At 54.7% G+C, this 18,028-nt stretch overlaps 1 protein-coding gene across 1 annotated transcript in view; it reads right to left on the reverse strand.

The window, feature by feature from the left end:
• Window positions 1-18,028, reverse strand: part of ACO2 (aconitase 2) — a 51,733-nt gene that overhangs the window by 1,015 nt on the left and 32,690 nt on the right. The window contains exons 4-17 of the mRNA XM_061205896.1: window positions 15,104-15,196; window positions 11,102-11,260; window positions 10,727-10,877; window positions 9,285-9,389; window positions 7,867-7,958; window positions 6,715-6,820; window positions 4,700-4,857; window positions 4,404-4,477; window positions 3,767-3,878; window positions 2,746-2,868; window positions 2,352-2,507; window positions 1,248-1,439; window positions 653-785; window positions 31-152 (exon numbers count right to left, since the gene is read on the reverse strand). Of these exons, the coding sequence (XP_061061879.1) occupies window positions 31-152; window positions 653-785; window positions 1,248-1,439; window positions 2,352-2,507; window positions 2,746-2,868; window positions 3,767-3,878; window positions 4,404-4,477; window positions 4,700-4,857; window positions 6,715-6,820; window positions 7,867-7,958; window positions 9,285-9,389; window positions 10,727-10,877; window positions 11,102-11,260; window positions 15,104-15,196 (1,776 nt within the window). The remainder of the gene's footprint in view (window positions 1-30; window positions 153-652; window positions 786-1,247; window positions 1,440-2,351; window positions 2,508-2,745; window positions 2,869-3,766; window positions 3,879-4,403; window positions 4,478-4,699; window positions 4,858-6,714; window positions 6,821-7,866; window positions 7,959-9,284; window positions 9,390-10,726; window positions 10,878-11,101; window positions 11,261-15,103; window positions 15,197-18,028) is intronic.

The following is an 18,028-nucleotide window of genomic DNA, read 5'->3' on the forward strand; positions in this document are numbered from 1 at the left end:
GCTGGTCCACCTCCTTCCCTGGTCCCCTACCTTGCCAGGGGCAAAGTCCTTCAGGCCCTGGATGGTCAGCTTGTCCACAGGGTGAATCTTGTTGTAGTCGGCTGGGTCAGCGAAGGTGAGGGGCAGCAGACCCTGTTTCTTCAGGTTGGTTTCTAGAAGGCAGAGGGCACACTCAGTCCATACGCGGCAGGTTCCTTTTGTGAGGAACCTCACCAACCAAGTCTAGTTAAGGCTCTGGGAGAGACACCCCTAGTCCTGCCACATGGGGACAAACCTGGGGCATCGACTACGAGGACCAAGTTGGCTGCACTCCCAGTGACGTGGGGCGCTATGCAAGTGTGCTTTGGTGCCTGTGTTTCCTGAGGCCTCTGACAATCAGAGACAATCCTTTGACCACGTGCCCTGGATTTCAACTGCTACAAGTTTGGAAGCAAGACCAGTACATGCTGAAGATGGGAAGCTGTGGGTGTCAGAATCCACACAAATCTGAAGGGGCAGAGGCTGGAGGCTGGTGATGGTGGAAAAACGAGCGCCGACATGCCCTAGGAACCAGGCACGTGGCTCCAGGCCCCACTGGGCCACTGGCAGGTTGGGTGACCTTGGGCTGCCAGCGAGGGGAGGTGGATGGGGCTGGGATGGGGCTCCAGCTCACCGTGGATCCTGGCGAAGCTCTTGGTGATGATGGCCCGGCCCCCGAGGTGGCGAGGCTCCAGTGCCGCGTGCTCCCGGCTCGAGCCCTCGCCGTAGTTTTCATCTCCGATCACCACCCACTGGATGCCATGTGCCTGTCAGGAAAGTAAGGAGCGAGTTTATGAGGGAGAGGAGGGCACTGGCCCACCTCCTGCACAGTCCTCGGGCTTCCTAAGGCTCACAGGTCAAGGAGCTAGAGAGTCCCCTCCTCACCTGCTCCCCAAGGACAGGTGAAGTTAGAGGTGAATCCGGCCCAAACCAGGCCCTGGGAAGACATGTGATGAGACATGGGCCCTGGCTGTCCGCGGTGGGCCTGGGAAGGTGCGACCCCCCCCATCAGCGCTCAGCCTGGAGGCAGGCGTGAGTGGGGGGCACAGTGTCGGGGAGAGCCCAGGGCAGTGGGGGTGATAGACATGGGACTGCCTCTGTGGCACTGGGACACTATTCAACTGCAGAGCTACTGGTATGGACTCCCCCTGTCCCTGAACCACCCATCCGCCCCACGCAGCCACCAGGAGGTGCCAGAGGACCCCCATCCCTACCCCCCACCAACCCACCTTGTAGTAGCGGGCAGTGTCAGGGACGGGACCAAACTCCTGGGTGACGGCATTGCGCACGGAGTTGGCCTTGCCATTTTCGATGTTGACGGCACCAATGAGCAGATTATTGGAGATGTTGTCCAGGTGCCCACGGAACTTGAGCCAGGGGCCGGCAGCCGAGATGTGGTCAGTGGTACACTTCCCTTTGACCTGGGGTGGGTGAGCAGAGAGAACAGAGGTCGTGGCAGGGCCTCTGAGTGGCGGATGAAGGGAGAGGCCCTCTCGAGGCAGGCAGCGGGACCCGGGGATGGGGACACGAGAAGGATGTCAGGCTGTGACACAGGGTCTACAGTTTTGGCATCACCACTCTGGCCAAGAGGGCTCAGGCAAGGCTGTCACCCACCCCTCAGACGGGATAGAGGAGGTTGGACATGGAGGACACGTATGTCTGCTCACTCGCCCTTTAGACCTAGGCCCCCAGGTAGGAGATGCCCAGGCTGGAAGACCAGCTACAGATCTCATGCCAGACACAGAGAAGAGACCAGGGATGTGTCTGAGTTCTGGCTAGTGACTGACCAGTTTCATCTACCACGTGGGCCTAATATTGGCTGTGACACTGCCTGGAGAACCCATAGTTAACAGCATAATGCACGTGTGACATGGGTCTGAGGCCCCTGGCTGTACCACAAGAGCTTGTCTGCTCAGCTCCCAAACACAGGCCATACCCCCCGATGCTCACTGTGGGAACAGAGGAAATGATGTCTTCCAGAGCTTGTCTGGTCAAGCCAGACGTGTGGAGACCTGGCTGTGCAGGGTCACATGTGCCCATCTTGCCCTCCCTGTGCTGCATTCACTACCCACACCCACTGGAGGTGGCCCTCACCAGCTGGAGCAGGATTGCTGAGGGCCTCGGACAGCAGCTGGCCAGACCCAGTTCTGCCCGGCACGGGGCAGTGGAAGAGGGGACACAGATGCCCTCACTCCTCTGCAGCCAAACCTCCCGTCCTGCCCCCACCCTAATCTTGACCATGTCCTCCACCAGGGTCCATGGGAGAATGCGTGGTTTCACGGCCCTTCCTACCAATCAAGGGAGGGTGCCCTCCCTGTCCCCATGCCGCTGACCTTGATGAGGATTTGCAGGTCCTCCAGGTCTTTGCCGTCCCACTTGTCAAAAGGCTCCAGGAGCTGCAGACGCTGGCTGGTGGGACTCACGTCCACCCGCTGCCCGCTGCTGTCCTTAGGCGGGTGCTGGTAGGTGTCCTGTCCGGGATCGAAATCCTGCAGCAGGGGACAGGGCACGTTAGGTGCCAACCCCTCAGCCCCCGTTCGGAAAGGCGCTCACAAAAGGCAAGCTCCCCCGAGCGCCAAGCCGCTGTCTCCCAGTGAACACGGCCGCTTCACTCTCACAAACAGTGAGCGTCCCTCCTGGGCAGGAAGTGTCTCAGCCGCACAGCGGCCCTGAGGCCCAGGCCGAGGCGGGCATGCAGGACAGGTGGCAGTGGAGGTGCCTGCTCACCGCTTGGGGAAGCTCATCTGCGTCTGGAGCCTCCAGCTTGAACTTCTTGCCATCCTTGCCCGTCAAGAAGTCAGTATCTGGGTTGAACTTGAGGGTGCCAGCAATGGCCAGGGCTGTGACAATCTGAAATGGAGGCGGCCAGTTTGTCAGTTAGCACCAAATTCCACTCTCGTTCCTCCACCTCAGCAGAGACCAAAACTGAGATGGAGCCCAGGAAACTTCCAGATTCTCCACAGACCACTCTTCCCCTCAGAGGCAGAAGCTGCAGGAATCTCCCTGGGACCAGGGCCGTTGGGCCCGCAGGGGACTCATGAACCCAAGGGTAATCTGGCCTCTACCACCCCCACTGGGGCCTGACCTCAGAGCCCCCGCGGCCAGGGTCAGCGCTGGACCCAGAGAGGCCGGAAATGCGGCTGCAATGAAAATGTTCCTTAATGGGCACTGAAAACATGGAAAGGGCCATTTCTTCACAAAAGTATTTCTGGAACACTCATTTAAAAAACCAAGTTACAAAAGACTGGCCAAGTGCGGACAACCACTAAGTGCCCGGAGCACGCGGCTCGGTGGCCGTTCATCGTGACAGCGCGGCCTGCCTCCCGGCTCAGGGACAGTGCGAGCACCTCCTGCGCTGCTCCTGGGCCGCCCACAGGACCCTGGGGCACAGAGCAGGGGAGTGACAGGGTCAAGCCCATGTGGCTGGGTGGAGGTAGGGCTGCCTTCTGTCCCCGGTGGTGATTCTAAAGCTCCTGCTCACGATCGCGACTGTGCTACACGAGACCTCAGACTCCTGGGACTGAGGGGAGCCAGGCAGGGGGCAGCAAGGGAGCTTGATGCCTGGGGCCGGCAAGGTTTGTGGCTCTTGGTTTCTGCCCTGACAATCCCTTGCCCTGCGATGCCAAGCCTCCCTCAGCAGCCCTGCGGGGTCAGACGGCCTTCCCCAGTGCCCCTACTCCCCTGACCGGCCAGCAGCAGGGCCCCGAGAGGCCATCCCAGGTTAGGGCCGGGCCAGGCAGAGTCTCACCTCAGGGGATGTGACGAAGGCATGGGTCTCGGGGTTCGCATCATTGCGGCCTGTGAAGTTCCTGTTGTAGGAGGTGACGATGGTGTTCTTCTCCCCCTTCTTGATGTCCTTTCTGCCAGGTCAGAGGGGACAGAGTTAGGGATGTCTGGCCTTGTCACCTGGCCCATCCTGCCTAGCTCATGGCAGAGGAGGGGGAACTGGAAAGACCCTGAAAGGGTCAACTCCCAGAACTCACACACACAGAGCAAGAGGGAACCTCAGGCATCACTGAGGTTTGCTTGAGACCACACGTAAGACAGAGGCCAGACCAAGGCCAGAGTTTCCTGACCCGGGCACTGCTTCCTTTCAAGAGGCTGCATCAGAGCTCACCACTGTATGCATGATGATGAGGCCCCCCTGGCTTCTTCCTGCCACCCCAGGCCCCGTCCAGGTGGCCACTCAGTGCTGCTGGGGGCTCTTCCTCTTTACTTCCAGCCCAACTTTCCAGTCCTTCCTGGAAAAGTCTTCTAATGTGCAACAGCCCCAAAGCTAGAGGCCTTGGGCTGAGAGTTTTCACTTCAGTGACATCTCCCCTCAACATCTGGGGCTCTGTACCCCAGGACATAAAGGGCCATCCTATCAAAATCGTGCTTCTCACCTGTCCCACTGGCCAATGCAGGGGCCACAGGCATTGGCCAGGACGATGCCACCCACATCCCTCAGGATCTGTGCCTGCAGCAGGGACAGAGGACAGGGAGTTGTCAGGGGCAGGCTGGCAGCTGATGGGAAAGGGTAGTTCAGCAGCCTGAGGGATGAAGAGCTGATGGGAACCCTGGGGCAGACCCTGGGACCTGTACCAGCCCCTGCCTGCAAGGCTGCGGTTTGTTCTGCCCTGAAGCCACGTTACTCAGCAGTGGGGTGGGGGAGCCAGGGGCGGGATGCGTGGGCACTCACGTAGCCGTCCCGCTCAATGGTGGCGCGGATCTGCTCAGAGCCTGGCGTGATGGTGAACTGGGACTTGCACTTGAGTCCATGAGCCAGTGCCTGCTTGGCCACAGCAGCTGAGCGCCCCATGTCCTCGTAGCTGGAGTTGGTACAGCTGCCGATCAGACCTGGTGCGTCATGGGTGGTGAGGCCGGGAGTCAGGAGGAGAGAGTGACCAGAGCTCTCCACCAACAGAGATATGTTGGAAGCAAACTACCTAGCTGTCTAAGAGTAAAGGATAAGCTCCTCTTGACCCAGCCATTTAAGGGATGAAGATGTGGCCAGTGAACACGACACTGAACACGCGTGGAAGCAGTACGAGCCACTCTTACAGTAATACAGTCTGCATGTGTATGCACATCAGCAGGCCCACACTGAAACACTTACATGACTGCTGCTGGGTGAGGGCCTATAGGCCAATTTTCTTCTCTTATACTTTGTAGTATTCTCTGGCTTTCTAGTTGGTTTATAATCAGGGGAAAAAGAATTCTTTTTAAAAAGTCTATCATAGTGGGCTTCCCTGGTAGCACAGTGGTTAAGAATCCGCCTGCCAATGCAGGGGACACGGGTTCGAACCCTGGTCCGGGAAGATTCCATATACCGCGAAGCAACTAAGCCCGTGCGCCACAACTACTGAGCCTGCGCTCTAGAGCCCATGAGCCACAACTACTGAAGCCCGCATACCACAACTACTAAGGCCTGCGCGCCTAGAGCCCGTGCTCTGCAATAAGAGAAGCCACTGCAATGAGAAGCCCATGCACCGCAACGAAGAGTAGCCCCTGCTTGCCGCAAATAGAGAAAGCCCGCACGCAGCAACAAAGACCCAACACAGCCAAATAAGTAAATTAATAAATAAATTAGAAAAAAGAAAGTCTATTACAGTTATTCAAAAAGTCAATAAAGACTGGATGACATCACACTGTCTACAGACAGAGACAGTCTCTCTCACCAGCTCAGCAATTTATTTTCTAATTTTAAGCTACCAAAGATTTGTTTTTATTTACTTCAACTCATAAGGCTGAACACACCGTATAGCACTTCATGCCAGGCACCATCGAAAGCTCTTGCCACACATTAACTCATCCCACTTCCCAGCAATTTTAACGGGTAAGTACGGTATCACCCTCGTTTTACACCTGGGGAACCGAGGCACAGGAGGTGAAGTGATTTGCTCACAGTCACCCAGCTGTGAAGTGGCAGAGTCAGATTCATACCCAGGCCACCTGGGTTCATGTGCTTCACAGCCACACTAAACTGTGACAACAGTGATACCATGCCAGTGTGTCCGTATATGTAAAGCATGTAAAGTAAAATCAGTCGTCATGGTTGGTAAGAGGAAGTGTTTGTAAAACAGAAAATTACACACATCAGTATGGGCATGTACACAGAAATACGGTATTCCTGTCAAAGAGCTTCTAGAGCTGGTTCTGGCTGAGGGTGGAGATTAGGGGTGTTTTAAAATTCTTATTTGTCAATATTCTCTACACTGATATATATTTCTTTTTTTTTTGAAGATTTTCTTTTTTTCTATTTTTTTTTTTTTTTTTAGGTTCCATATATATGTGTTAGCATACGGTATTTGTTTTTCTCTTTCTGACTTACTTCACTCTGTATGACAGACTCTGTGAAGATTTTCTTGATGTGGACCATTTTTGAAGTCTTTACTGAATTTGTTACAATATTGCTTCTGTTTTATGTTTTGTTTTTTTTGGCCGCGAGACATGTGGGATCTTAGCTCCCCAACCAGGGATCGAACCCGCACCCTCTGCACTGGAAGGTGAAGTCTTAACCACTGGACCACCAGGAAATCCCTCTATTTCTTTTATACCAAGAAAAAGTAATTTCTTCAAAAAGCCATAAGAAAAAAAACAACTACTTCAGAAAGTGCCTGGTCCATTCAGGAAGGGCCCCACGGTAAGCACAGGCGACAGCCCACAGCCCTGGGTGGACCGCTGGCCCTGAGGCGGGGGGCGGGGGTGGCTCACCTACTCGGATGTCCAGGGGCCACCCCTCCTTCTCTGCCACACTGCCCACTTCTGCCACAGGGTGAGCCAGGTCGGGGGTGAAGGGCCCATTGATGTGCGGCTTCAGCTGAGGAAGAAAAGGCAGGGGGAGGGAACCCAGCTTGGCGCGTGGACAGCCTTTCTTCAGAGGCTGCCTCGCTCCCGCTCACCAAGTCACGGTGGGCCTGGGAGGCCAACTACTGTTCTCACGGCTCAAACCTCAACCCAGGAAACGCCCGAGCCAACAGACACCGTACGTGCCCCAGCTCCTGAGATCTCTCCAACCCCGCAAGGCTCGTCATCTCCAGCCTTCAGACGGCAGAGCGCCTGCCTTGCCCAAGGTCACATAGCTCGGTGATAGCAGAGGCATGGGATGAATCAAGGTTGCCAGCTTCCTAAGCCCGTTACCTCCCATACTACGGTGCTTCTGGAATCTTAAGGCCAGATGCTTTACATATGACGATACTTATCAATCAACGTGAAGCACTTAACGAAGTGCCTGGCACACAGTAAGCACTCAATAAATGTCAGCAACTGTTATTACATGGATTAGCTCATTCAGTTCCCATGACTGCCTCGGGTTTCACACACCATGAAGTGAGGCCCACAGTGCTTGAGTAACTTGCCCAAGGTCACAGGCTTAAGCGGCAGAGTCAAGATGTGAACTCATGCAGGTTGGCTTCAGGGCCTAAACCCTGGGCCGCTGTGCTCTGCTGCTTCTCCTCCTCCAGACTGCCCTTTCTCTGGCCTTCCAAACGCCACCCTGGCCTACAGGTCTCAGGGTGCCAGGCTCAGGCTTGGGAATCTTGGGCTTTGCCCTCTGAACTCTCACAACTCTAGGGCAAAATCCTGGCTTCTCCTAAAGCTGAGGTGGGGGCCAACTGAACGTTTCTGAATCACCAGCCATAGCCATCTCCACTCTCCCCTTGGCCATACAGCCTTCCTGCTGCCCCTCCCACCCCACTGATTCAGTCAGCAGTTTGCAGGGACACTGGGGAACCAAAAGTCCAAAAGCCCTGCTGGGTGTGCAGCCAGGGACCTGCTCTGGCTCTCCCCAGGGCCCACCAGAAGTCCCCAGACGGGGCCTGAACCCCCCCACCCTCAGAAACTCCTGGAACCAACTCCCTTCCTCACCTCGCTGAGGTTAATTTCAATCAGTTGGTCATAATGGCAGCCAGGGTCAGGTACCAAGTGATCCTTGAATTCATCAGCAAGGTTGGCAATGTCTGAAATCAACGAGGGAGACTGAAGCATGTAAAACAGAAATTGGCCATGAGACTCCATCCATCCATCCATCCACCTGCCCATCTATCCATCCATCCATGCATCCATCCATCCATATGAACCACAGTTACCAGGCACCTGTGTCAAACATCCATCCATCCATCCATCTGAACCACAGTTACCAGGCACCTGTCAAACCCATCCATCCATATGAACCACAGTTACCAGGCACCTGTCAAACATCCATCCATCCACCCATCCGTATGAACCAGTTACCAGGCACCTGTCAAACATCCATCCATCCATCCATCCATCCATCCATATGAACCACAGTTACCAGGCACCTGCCAAACATCCATCCATCCATCCATCCGAATGAACCACAGTTACCAGGCACCTGTCAAACATCCATCCATCCATCCATCCGTATGAACCACAGTTACCAGGCACCTGTCAAACATCCATCCATCCATCCATCCATATGAACCACAGTTACCAGGCACCTGTCAAACACCGGGCCCTGGACACTGACTGGGCAAACAAAGGAACAAAACAAACAGCACAGGACACAGTTCCTGCCCTCGAGGAGCTCACGTCTAGCGAAGGAGCTATCAGTGAGCCAGAAGTCACAACATAATACAACAGAGGCACGCAGGAACACGGGGACACAGGGGAGATGTAGTGACTGAGGCTCAGAGTCAGGGAAGGCTTCCTGGAGATGAGAAGCACTGAGTTTTTAAAGAAGGAGAAGTTACTTGATAAAAGCGAGGGAAGGGCCTTTCAGGTAGGACTGTGTGTGTGGAGAGCTTGGGAACAAAGTGACAAACTCCCCTCCAGGCCCCTGGCCTCTGGCTCCACCAATCACCCTCGCTCACCTCCCTTCAGAGGCTCCAACAATTCCTCCCCCAGGACCCATTTCCAACTCTGGGTTTCAAAGAAGCCAAGCTAGAACCTCAGGGAAGTTGCTGAGGGAGGCCTACAAAGTGGTTCTTGTTCCAGACGTTTTTCCTCCTCCCCCTGCTAGGGCAGGAATTACAAACAGAAGCCGATCCATGTCATTTCCAGAGCCTCCCACAGAGGGCACCAAGGACCAGGCCAAGAAGAACCGGAATTCAGACACCCTTTCAGGGGAAACTAAACTCCAATCCTGAGGCAGGGATATCTCACACTTAGATGCCAGACCCACTGAGAAGCTGATGAGAGCTACAGACACCCCACTCAGGAACAGTAACACACATAACCTCTCACAGACCATCAGGGGCTTCTCAGAGCCTCTGAAGCCAGTCCGGAGACACCAGGCTTAGGACTTAGGATGCCCGCTGGCTCACCTGCCCGGCCTGTCTTGCTCAGGTACTTCTTCATCCTGTGGTTGTAAGGAAACACCGAAGTGGTGGCCCCAATTTCTGCACCCATGTTGCAGATTGTCGCCATGCCTGTAGAGAAACAGAGCCCGCGGGGCTGGCTGTGCAGCTAGGCGAGGGTCCCCCACACCTGCTAGAGGTGCACACACATCTTCACACCGGGGAGCTGGCATCATTTCTTCCCTCGCTCTCACTGCCCCTGTGGCCCAGGGTTAAAATGAGGCTCAGTGAAGAGAGGCCACGGGGCCAGAGCTCAGTGTCCCGGCTCTCAGGGTGGCGGCTGGGTAGAGTGAAGGGGACACAGGATTCAGCTCCTACAAGCCAAGTTCCAGCTCTGGGCCTGGCTGTCCCACTCAGCAGACTAGACAGCCCCCATGGAATGAACGCTGACCTGGCCAGACCACCCAGTTGTTGCTGTGTCCATTTGCAGGTGAGGGAACTGGCTCAGAGAGGCCCAAGGTCATGCCACAGAGCAAATGCGGCGTGGCCTGCAGGTCTCGGTCTGACTGCCCGGTGTGCAGGCCTGCACTCTTTCAGCTACAACACGGTGGAAATGTTTCTGGGTCCGCGGTTTTCCAGCAATAAGACTGGAATGACGTCCACTGCCTGGACCACAGACTGCCCACAGAACTGGAAAGGCTACAGATGCCCTGACTGCTATCAGGACTCCAGCCTCATGGGGTTGCTGGGACATGGGTCTGGGCTTGTTGCCAACTTCCTCACTGAGCTGTCCAACAGTAGTAAGGGCTACTTAGAAGAGTGAGCCCCGCATCACAGGAGGGACACAAGGGCCAGCTGAACGGTAGCTCTGTGGGGCTGCTGTGGAGCTGAGGCAGGCCCCTAGGGAAGTCTGGACTGAACCATCCCTAAGGTTCATTCCAAGTCTACCTGGATTTCCGAGGGCCCAGGCACTGGGGCCAGATCACCAGGAGTGATGAGTAGGAAGGGACTGGCTCCCACCTGGTCTTGGAGACTAGCAGGTGACGGTCTCTAATCCAAAGGAAGAGAGTGAGGTTCCAACTCCAGCCAAGGGAAGATGTGAGAATGCGGCTGCTTTGAGACAGAAGCCCTGGCTCTGATTCCCCTTCCCACCACCACCTCCACCCTCTGCAGGTTCTTCTGGATCACCCAAGGCAGCCCAGGGCCACAGCCAAGTTGGCTCAGCCCCTAACTCTGTGTGGCCACAGGGAAGTTACCTGCCGTCCTTGAGGGGCCCCAGTCTCCCGTTTAATGAGGGACCTGGACTAGACAATGAGGTCTCCCCTCGACCTCTAAGTGTCCATCCCAAGTCCCCAAATTGACTGGACAGATCCCCAGGGGAAGGCCATTCGCTGCTTCTATGGCTCAACTACAGGCCCCACTGGGCCCAGCACAGGCTGAGAGCCATGTCACGTGGCCGCCTTCCTCACCAGTGCAGGAGACGGAGTCTACGCCAGGCCCGTGGTACTCCACAATTGCGCCCGTGCCACCTTTTACTGTAAGGATACCCGCCACCTTTAGGATCACATCTTTGGGTGAGGTCCAACCGGAGAGCGAGCCTGTCAGCTTCACACCAATCACCTGAATAGGTGGGGCAAGAAAGCAGTTACAGGCCTGTGTATCATGTGCCATGTTCCAACCAGGAATCTACCTGCTGGAATTCAGCTTATTTATCCCTGCCTCCTTCCCAAAGAGATCTGAGCCTGACCTATTCTCTCATCCCTTTCGAGTCCCACATCTCCCACTCACCCCCACCAACCACCCCTCTGCTGTCCCCCCGAAATGAGCCCTTCCCTACCCCTCACCTTGGGGCACTTCAGCTCCCAGGGGATCCCAGCCATGACGTCCACTGCATCAGCGCCCCCAACTCCAATGCAGATGCCCCCCAGGCCACCACCATTGGGGGTGTGGGAATCAGTGCCAATCAGAAGAACCCCAGGGTATGCATAGTTTTCCAGAATGATCTGAAAAAGAATCCAAGATCTTAAGCTTAAAAGCCCTCAGGCGAGAATGGAGGTAGGGCTCCAAAGAGGTCTGCACAACTGCCCCCCACTGACACTGGGCCACTGGGCCATTCCCAGGCACCCCTCCAGGATGGGGCCTCTCCAGTGTGGCCTGGACGAGCCAGAGACCTGGGAGACCGGCGGCCTGGGCTCACAAACTGCTCTGACAGTTCCTGACTGTATGACTTGGGCTTGTCAGTGCCTCTCTGCACCTCAGTCTCCTCATTTGTTAAGAACGGCCACACCACCTTGACCCCAGGACTGCGGCGAGAACCAGATGAACTGGGTACAAGAGTGTGTCGTGTGACAGGCCTGAGGACACGTGCTGAGCCCTGAAAGGCGCTCCCCTGCAACACCCCTGCCTCACGTGGTGGACACGGGGAGCGTGCTTATCTGGCTTCTCAACAGGGCGGACAATCTCATGGCCTGGCTCCAGCACCCGCAAGGAAGTACCGGACATCCTACGGGAGCACAGGCCAGGAGTTTTTTCCACCACTGAACTAAAAAGAAGTATAGACAACGCCTCCCTAGCCTCAGTGGCCTGGAGGTGGCTCTGAGAACAGAAGCGACTTGCTTAAGGAAGAGGATGACTTGCCGCATTACCTCTCCGAGTTCAGTGTTCCCTTCGTCGAGGCACTCCTCCTAGCTGGGAGCTAGGAGCTGGCGGTGAGCATTTCCCCCCAGGATATTTAAAGGAGCTACGGGGGCAGCTACCCCAGTGCAGCCCCGCCCACCGTCCTGACAGCTGAGGTGCTGGACACGCTGAGGTTGCAGCGGGGCTGCTTGAGGAAACTGCGGCCAAAGGGCCACGCCTGGGTCTGCGGTCTGGCCCCACCACCTCCCAGTAGTCACTTCACCCCTCCAAGCCTCAGTTTCCGATCTGTAAAGAGTAGCTGATAACAGTGCCCCCCTCACGGGATCACTGTGAGCACTCGATAGGAACATGTCCGTCAAGCTGTAATAACGCCGGAGAGAGGCATTATTTTTATGTATTATTTTGCAGCAAGATCCTTCACCTGAGGTTCTGTTGCTCACTGTCAGAAGCAATTATGGCCCAACACACACACAGGGATGTTGGGGAGGACAAATGAGATCAGAGACGCGAAAGGCTCTATGAACTGTCAGGAATGACGGAATGGCGGGTAGTCTCCCCAGAATATTACAGAAACCCCAGGGCCTCTGCCTCAGGCTAGGCACCTGCTCAGCACACTCAGCAAGGGTCAAGGGGTCTCGCCTCTTGGGAACACAGAAAGTTAGAAGACCCGGTTCCTTCTCCAGAAACGAGGCAGCTGGCTGGGAGAACAGGCCAACACAAAAGAAATCCCTAACAAAAAACAACTGTTGGAGAGAACGCCGTTTAACTGCTTCATTTCTCCAGCCCTCCTTTCCTCAGCCACATACAAAGATTTAAAACTAGTTAATCTCTAAAGCTCCGCAAGGTTGTAGAAGCCTGATCCATGAAGAGCAGACACACAGAATTCAGTGTGGTCACACCATGTGGACTGTCAGTGCGGTCCACGTCCAGAAGGGAGTGGTCAGTGCAGACCCGAGGACTGCAGAACGCATCACAAAGAAGCTGGTTGTGACAGTGACCTCAGTGGTCGGCTGCATACGGTTAGGCAGACGAGGATGTGGTGGAGAAGTGTATTTTTAGGCTGGACTAACATCTAGAACATAAAACTAGAAATTCAGCCATCTATCTGCATGACACACGTACACTGAGGACCTATTCTATACTGACCTGGTGCCAGGCCCAGAGCTAGAGAGGAATAAATAAGCCATAGACCCTGTCCCCACAGGGCACACTCAGCACACACTGTGGCCATAATGTGAAGGGTCCCACACAGGATCACAAGATCCCCAATGCTGGGCACCGGAGGGCCAGGACTTCACAGAGGTGACCAGAAAGCAGAACTGTGGGGGAGGAAGGGTCTGCCAGGGGACTCAAGGCAGAGGGAAAGGGATTAAGGTTTAATCTGGACATGGCAGATTAAAGCTGCCTACTGTCAAGGGGGAGAGGAAAGAAAAGGTGCACAGAGATCACATGATTCCTGGGAACTTTCTTTTTAAAGAAATATATCAGGCTGTACACTTAGCTGGTGGCCAGTGGCAGGTGTAAGCTGCCATCACTCACGACCCCAAACTTTGGCCCAGAAGCTGCCAAAACGGCCTCGGCATTTGTACTAAGGTGGAATGGAGGACACTTGGATTGGGGTCCCCTTGACAACAAAAGGCCAAGGTTGGGTCCACCTGACTCCCTCGCCCTGCTGCTGAGAGAGGCTTTCTGGCCCCTGTAGACCAATGTGACATGCCATACCCGGGGAGCCCCTTCCTGGCAAGGGCAATGGTTTGAAAGGGCAGAGCAGTGATCTGTGGCTCTGGTTTCAGAGTGGGGCAGTGCTGGGAACCCATGCAGGGTCGGATTACAGCCTGACTCAGCTCATCTTGAAGGAAGGCCTGGAAGTGAGCCCTGGGATGGAGGTGGGGAGAAAGGTCACCTTGCGAAGGTACAAAGAGGCAGGTTTCACATACAGGATGGATGGCAAACGGACACAAACCAGCACACACCCCACAAACCAGTCAGAAGCCCTGAACAGACACCTTTGATGAAAGCTAATCACCTATCTCCCCAGAAACACACACACACACACACACACACACACACACGATAGACAGAACTGCCTATCAAGAGAAAATCCATCCTTGGGGAGACCCCAGGAGAACTCCTGACTGATGTGGCCATGTGACCTTTGGTCCCTCCATCCTCCAGGACACCAGCAACGGGCCAAAAGACTCCGAGGAGCACCCTGTGTGCTGGGAGGGGAAGAGCTCCCGGTGTGATGGGAGACCGTAAAGCAGCACAGCCGTGTGGAGCACTGGCTCCAGGGCCAGGCTGCCTGGATGCAAAGCCTGGCTCCACAATCGGCCAACTGGGTGCCCCTGGGCAAGGAGATTAACTTCTCTGTGCTTCAGTTTCCTCATCTGTAAGGTGTGGACAATAAAACCACCAATCTCATAGGGTCATGGCGAGCACCGAGTAAGTTACTATCTGCAGAGTGCCTGGCACACGGAATGTGCTCATCAAGTGTTAGCTATCCACGCAACAAGGTATAACGTTTGTGGGAAAAAAGCTAAACAAAAAACAATACAATACCGTAATGCTTAGAAGAAGGTGTAGCACAAAACATGTCAACCTTAAAAGGCTGGTCAGAAGGGACTATTTTAATTTCTCACACGGAGAGTGAGAATGTATAACTTGACACAGTGAAAATTAATTTTAGGGACTTCCCTGTTGGCGCAGTGGTTAAGAATCTGCCTGCCAATGCAGGGGACATGGGTTCGAGCCCTGGTCTGGGAAGATCCCACATGCCGCGGACCAACTAAGCCCGTGTGCCACAACTACTGAGCCTGCGCTCTAGAGCCTGCGAGCCACAACTACTGAGCCCACACGCCACAACTATTGAAGCCCGCATGCCTAGAGCCTGTGCTCCGCAACAAGAGAAGCCACTGCAATGAGAAGCCCGCGCACTGCAATGAAGAGTAGCCCCGCTCACCACAACTAGAGAAAGCCTGTGCGCATCAATGAAGACCCAACTCGGCCCAAAAATAATTAATTAATTAATTTTGAAAAAAGAAAATTAAATTTAAATTGAAAGCGGAGGAGTCTAAGGGCTGATGAAAATGTCATCCAATTGCCCGCCTGAGCCCCAGGCTCCCACAGGCCTGTGGGAACCAGCTCCCTGGTTCCCTAAGGGCAGCCTGCTTCCCTGCCCACCCACAAACGCAGGCCAGGCCCTGCTTTACCTGGTGAATGATTCCAGAGCCAGGCCTCCAGAAGCCCACACCGTACTTGGCACCTGCAGTTGCCAGGAAATTATACACTTCCTGGTTTATGTCCTATTGAGACAAATCAATAACCAGGGCATTAGTAACACAGTTTGCTCATGCCTTCCCCCCTTCCCCCTCCCCTCCCCTCTGACTCTGAAATGCTGGCACTGTGAAGACAGGCCCTCTCCTGGAGGCCGTCTACAAATAATTCCAAAAGGGCTTGGATGCTGGCCCATAGTCTCAGCTGGCAGGCCCAGGAGAGAGACCAGGGAACAGAGACAAAGCCCAGTTCTGTGACACCTCGCCAGGGAGTGGGTCCAAAACAAATCCTTTCCCTGCCCTGGGTCTCAGTTTCCTTATTTGTAGAAGGGTCCCTCTGGCACTCAAGTCCTCAGCCAAGGCCAGCAGTGAGGGGGAAGCATGGGACTACAGGACTAACTGGGACATGGTATCGGGGGGGGAACTGTCAAAGGGAAGCAGTGGGACAGAGTGGACAGCCAGGTCCCACCACGCCTCATGTTGGGTGTTGTTTCTCCACTGGAGCCTCGGATGCCTCATCTGTAATCCTGGCTGACATTTACTGAATGCCCACTACGGAAATGGCACCACGCTAAACATCCTCACAACCCAGGGGAAGTATTGTCACCAAGCCCATTTTACAGATGCAAAAACAGAAACTCAGAGGTGAAATAACTTGCTGGAGATCCCAGGGTTAAACAGAGGAGCCAGTGTTTGAACCCAGGCCTGTCCAACCACAGAGCTGAGCGCTACGTTGTAAAAGAAATAAGGCTACCTGCCTTACAGAGACTACATCTCAGAACACCTAGGCCACTGTCTGGCATGTGGTAGGTGCTCAACACTTGGTAATATGTTTGATGGGCCCCAAATGAAAGACCGTCAAATGGACCATGTTCTGAACAAACAAAACAAAAAACAGGATGGTACCCACTATACCTGTAATTCAGAGACAACTTCCTCGGGGAGAAGGGAAGGCTTCCCACCACATGGATGTGAGGCCAGAGTTTATCTGGAAGACATGGCATGTCCCTGGATAGGTGAGACCCCAGGGACTAAAGGGATGGGACCATAGCGGACAGCACAGAGCTGCAAAGGAGGAAGTAGGAATAGAGACCTGCTAGCCTCTGGGTGTGGGAGAGCCGCGCTCCAAGGCAGAGGAGGGACTCACTGTGGGCTCCGCTGGACCCTCCATGAAACACTCTCAATACCGTGCAGCCCCCTTCATTTACACTCCAGACCAACCATGCATCCTCTGAGGGCCCGTGTAGTTCCCCCAAGTGAAAGAATGGCAGACAAAGAACTTAGGTCCCCACAGCAGTCTCTTTCTGATTAATAATTAATATATTGGGTTTTTCGTTTATAAATCAGTCACTTGTAAAATTGGTACCGAGGACAGGAGGCAGCTGGTTGTGTGGATGCATTTGCTCGTGTGTCTGCGTGTGGGAGAAGAGGCAGCGGGGTGGCCAGAGTGGTGTGGCAGAGTCTCGACCGGAACTCAGCCTAGATACTTCTCTGGTGGTCTGTGTGACCCTGGACAGGTCACTCTGCCTCTCTGAACTCCAACCAGAGGGACCCTTTACAAATACATGTAAATCTGACCATATCCCTCTCCTGCGTAAACCCCTCAGCGACTCCTAGGAGGGCGCCCACAGCCCTCAAGGCCCTGCCTGCACCTGCCCCCACCCACCTCAGAGCTCCAGGCCCACAGGCCCCCTTCCAACTCCACAAAAGTACCAGGTTTCTTCCTCCTCAAGGTCTTTAGGTCGTCCGTTCTGTCTAGAACGTTCTTGCTTATCTGTTCATGTCTCAGCTTACATGTTACATCCTCAAAAGAGGTTGTCCTTTCCCCGCCAAAGTCTAACTCAGACATCTTTCTTATACTTTCAGAGTTCCACACTCTCCCAAGTTGGCAGTTACCAATTTGTGTGATTGTTTAGCTTCTGTCTCCCTACTGGACTCTAAGATCCATGAGGGCAGAGGCAGAGCCCCTGTCTGTCATGTTCACACTGAGTCCCAGCACCTAGCACAGTGCCTGGCACATAATTAATGTTCAATGAACATTTGTTAAATAAATGAGGGAATGGGTCCTGAAATCCTATGATTCTGTGAATCTCATCTCCAGAAGGTAGATTTTAAAACTATAAAGTAAGGGGAGGGCCAGACCCTGAAGGTGGTGGCCCTGCTGCGGGCAGTCATTCACCCCTAGGGCTGAAGAGGACCCAGTTCCCAGCACTGAAGGATCCCCTGTAATGTTACCAGTTACCACCACCGCTGCTGCTAACATGGAAACCACCAGCCAGAAGGCTGGGCTCTTTCAGCTGAGTGGAGCCACTGTGCCACCACGACACAAACGAGCAGGCCAAGGTAGGAAGAAGGGGCTTGAATGGGAAAGCTGCCCTGAGCGTTTCCCATGGGTCTGAGAGGCTCTCTGAGCCGTGCTGACCCTGGGAGCCGAAGCACTTTCAATTGCGTGCTCTGCTCTGTGCCCAGCCGGGCTGCAGCCCTGCCAGCATTCAGCTCCTGCCAATGGCCCCCCAAGAGCAGTGCCCACTTCCATTGCGAGGGGCAGGGAGGGGGGTGGAAAGGGTGGAGGCCCAGAGCTGGGAGAGACCTGCTGTTGCCAAGAGTAGACACACACAAAGGCACCACAGCAGAGCCTGGAGGAAGGAGCACAAATTCGGTTTCATAAGAGTCAGAGGAATCCAAGGGGAAAACTCTTCAGTGTGGCATCCAGCCCCTTCTACCTTGTTAAGTGAAACTCACAGAAGAAAGCCCACAAAGGGGGTCGATCAGTAAGAGAGGGCCCTGAGTGGGAGATGGGATAAGGGTCTGGTCCTAACCTCGCCCCCATGCAGTTGTGGGACTTGATGCACGCGCCTGGGC

Source organism: Eubalaena glacialis, chromosome 11 (genome assembly GCF_028564815.1).
Source record: "Eubalaena glacialis isolate mEubGla1 chromosome 11, mEubGla1.1.hap2.+ XY, whole genome shotgun sequence".
Taxonomy (NCBI): domain Eukaryota; kingdom Metazoa; phylum Chordata; class Mammalia; order Artiodactyla; family Balaenidae; genus Eubalaena; species Eubalaena glacialis.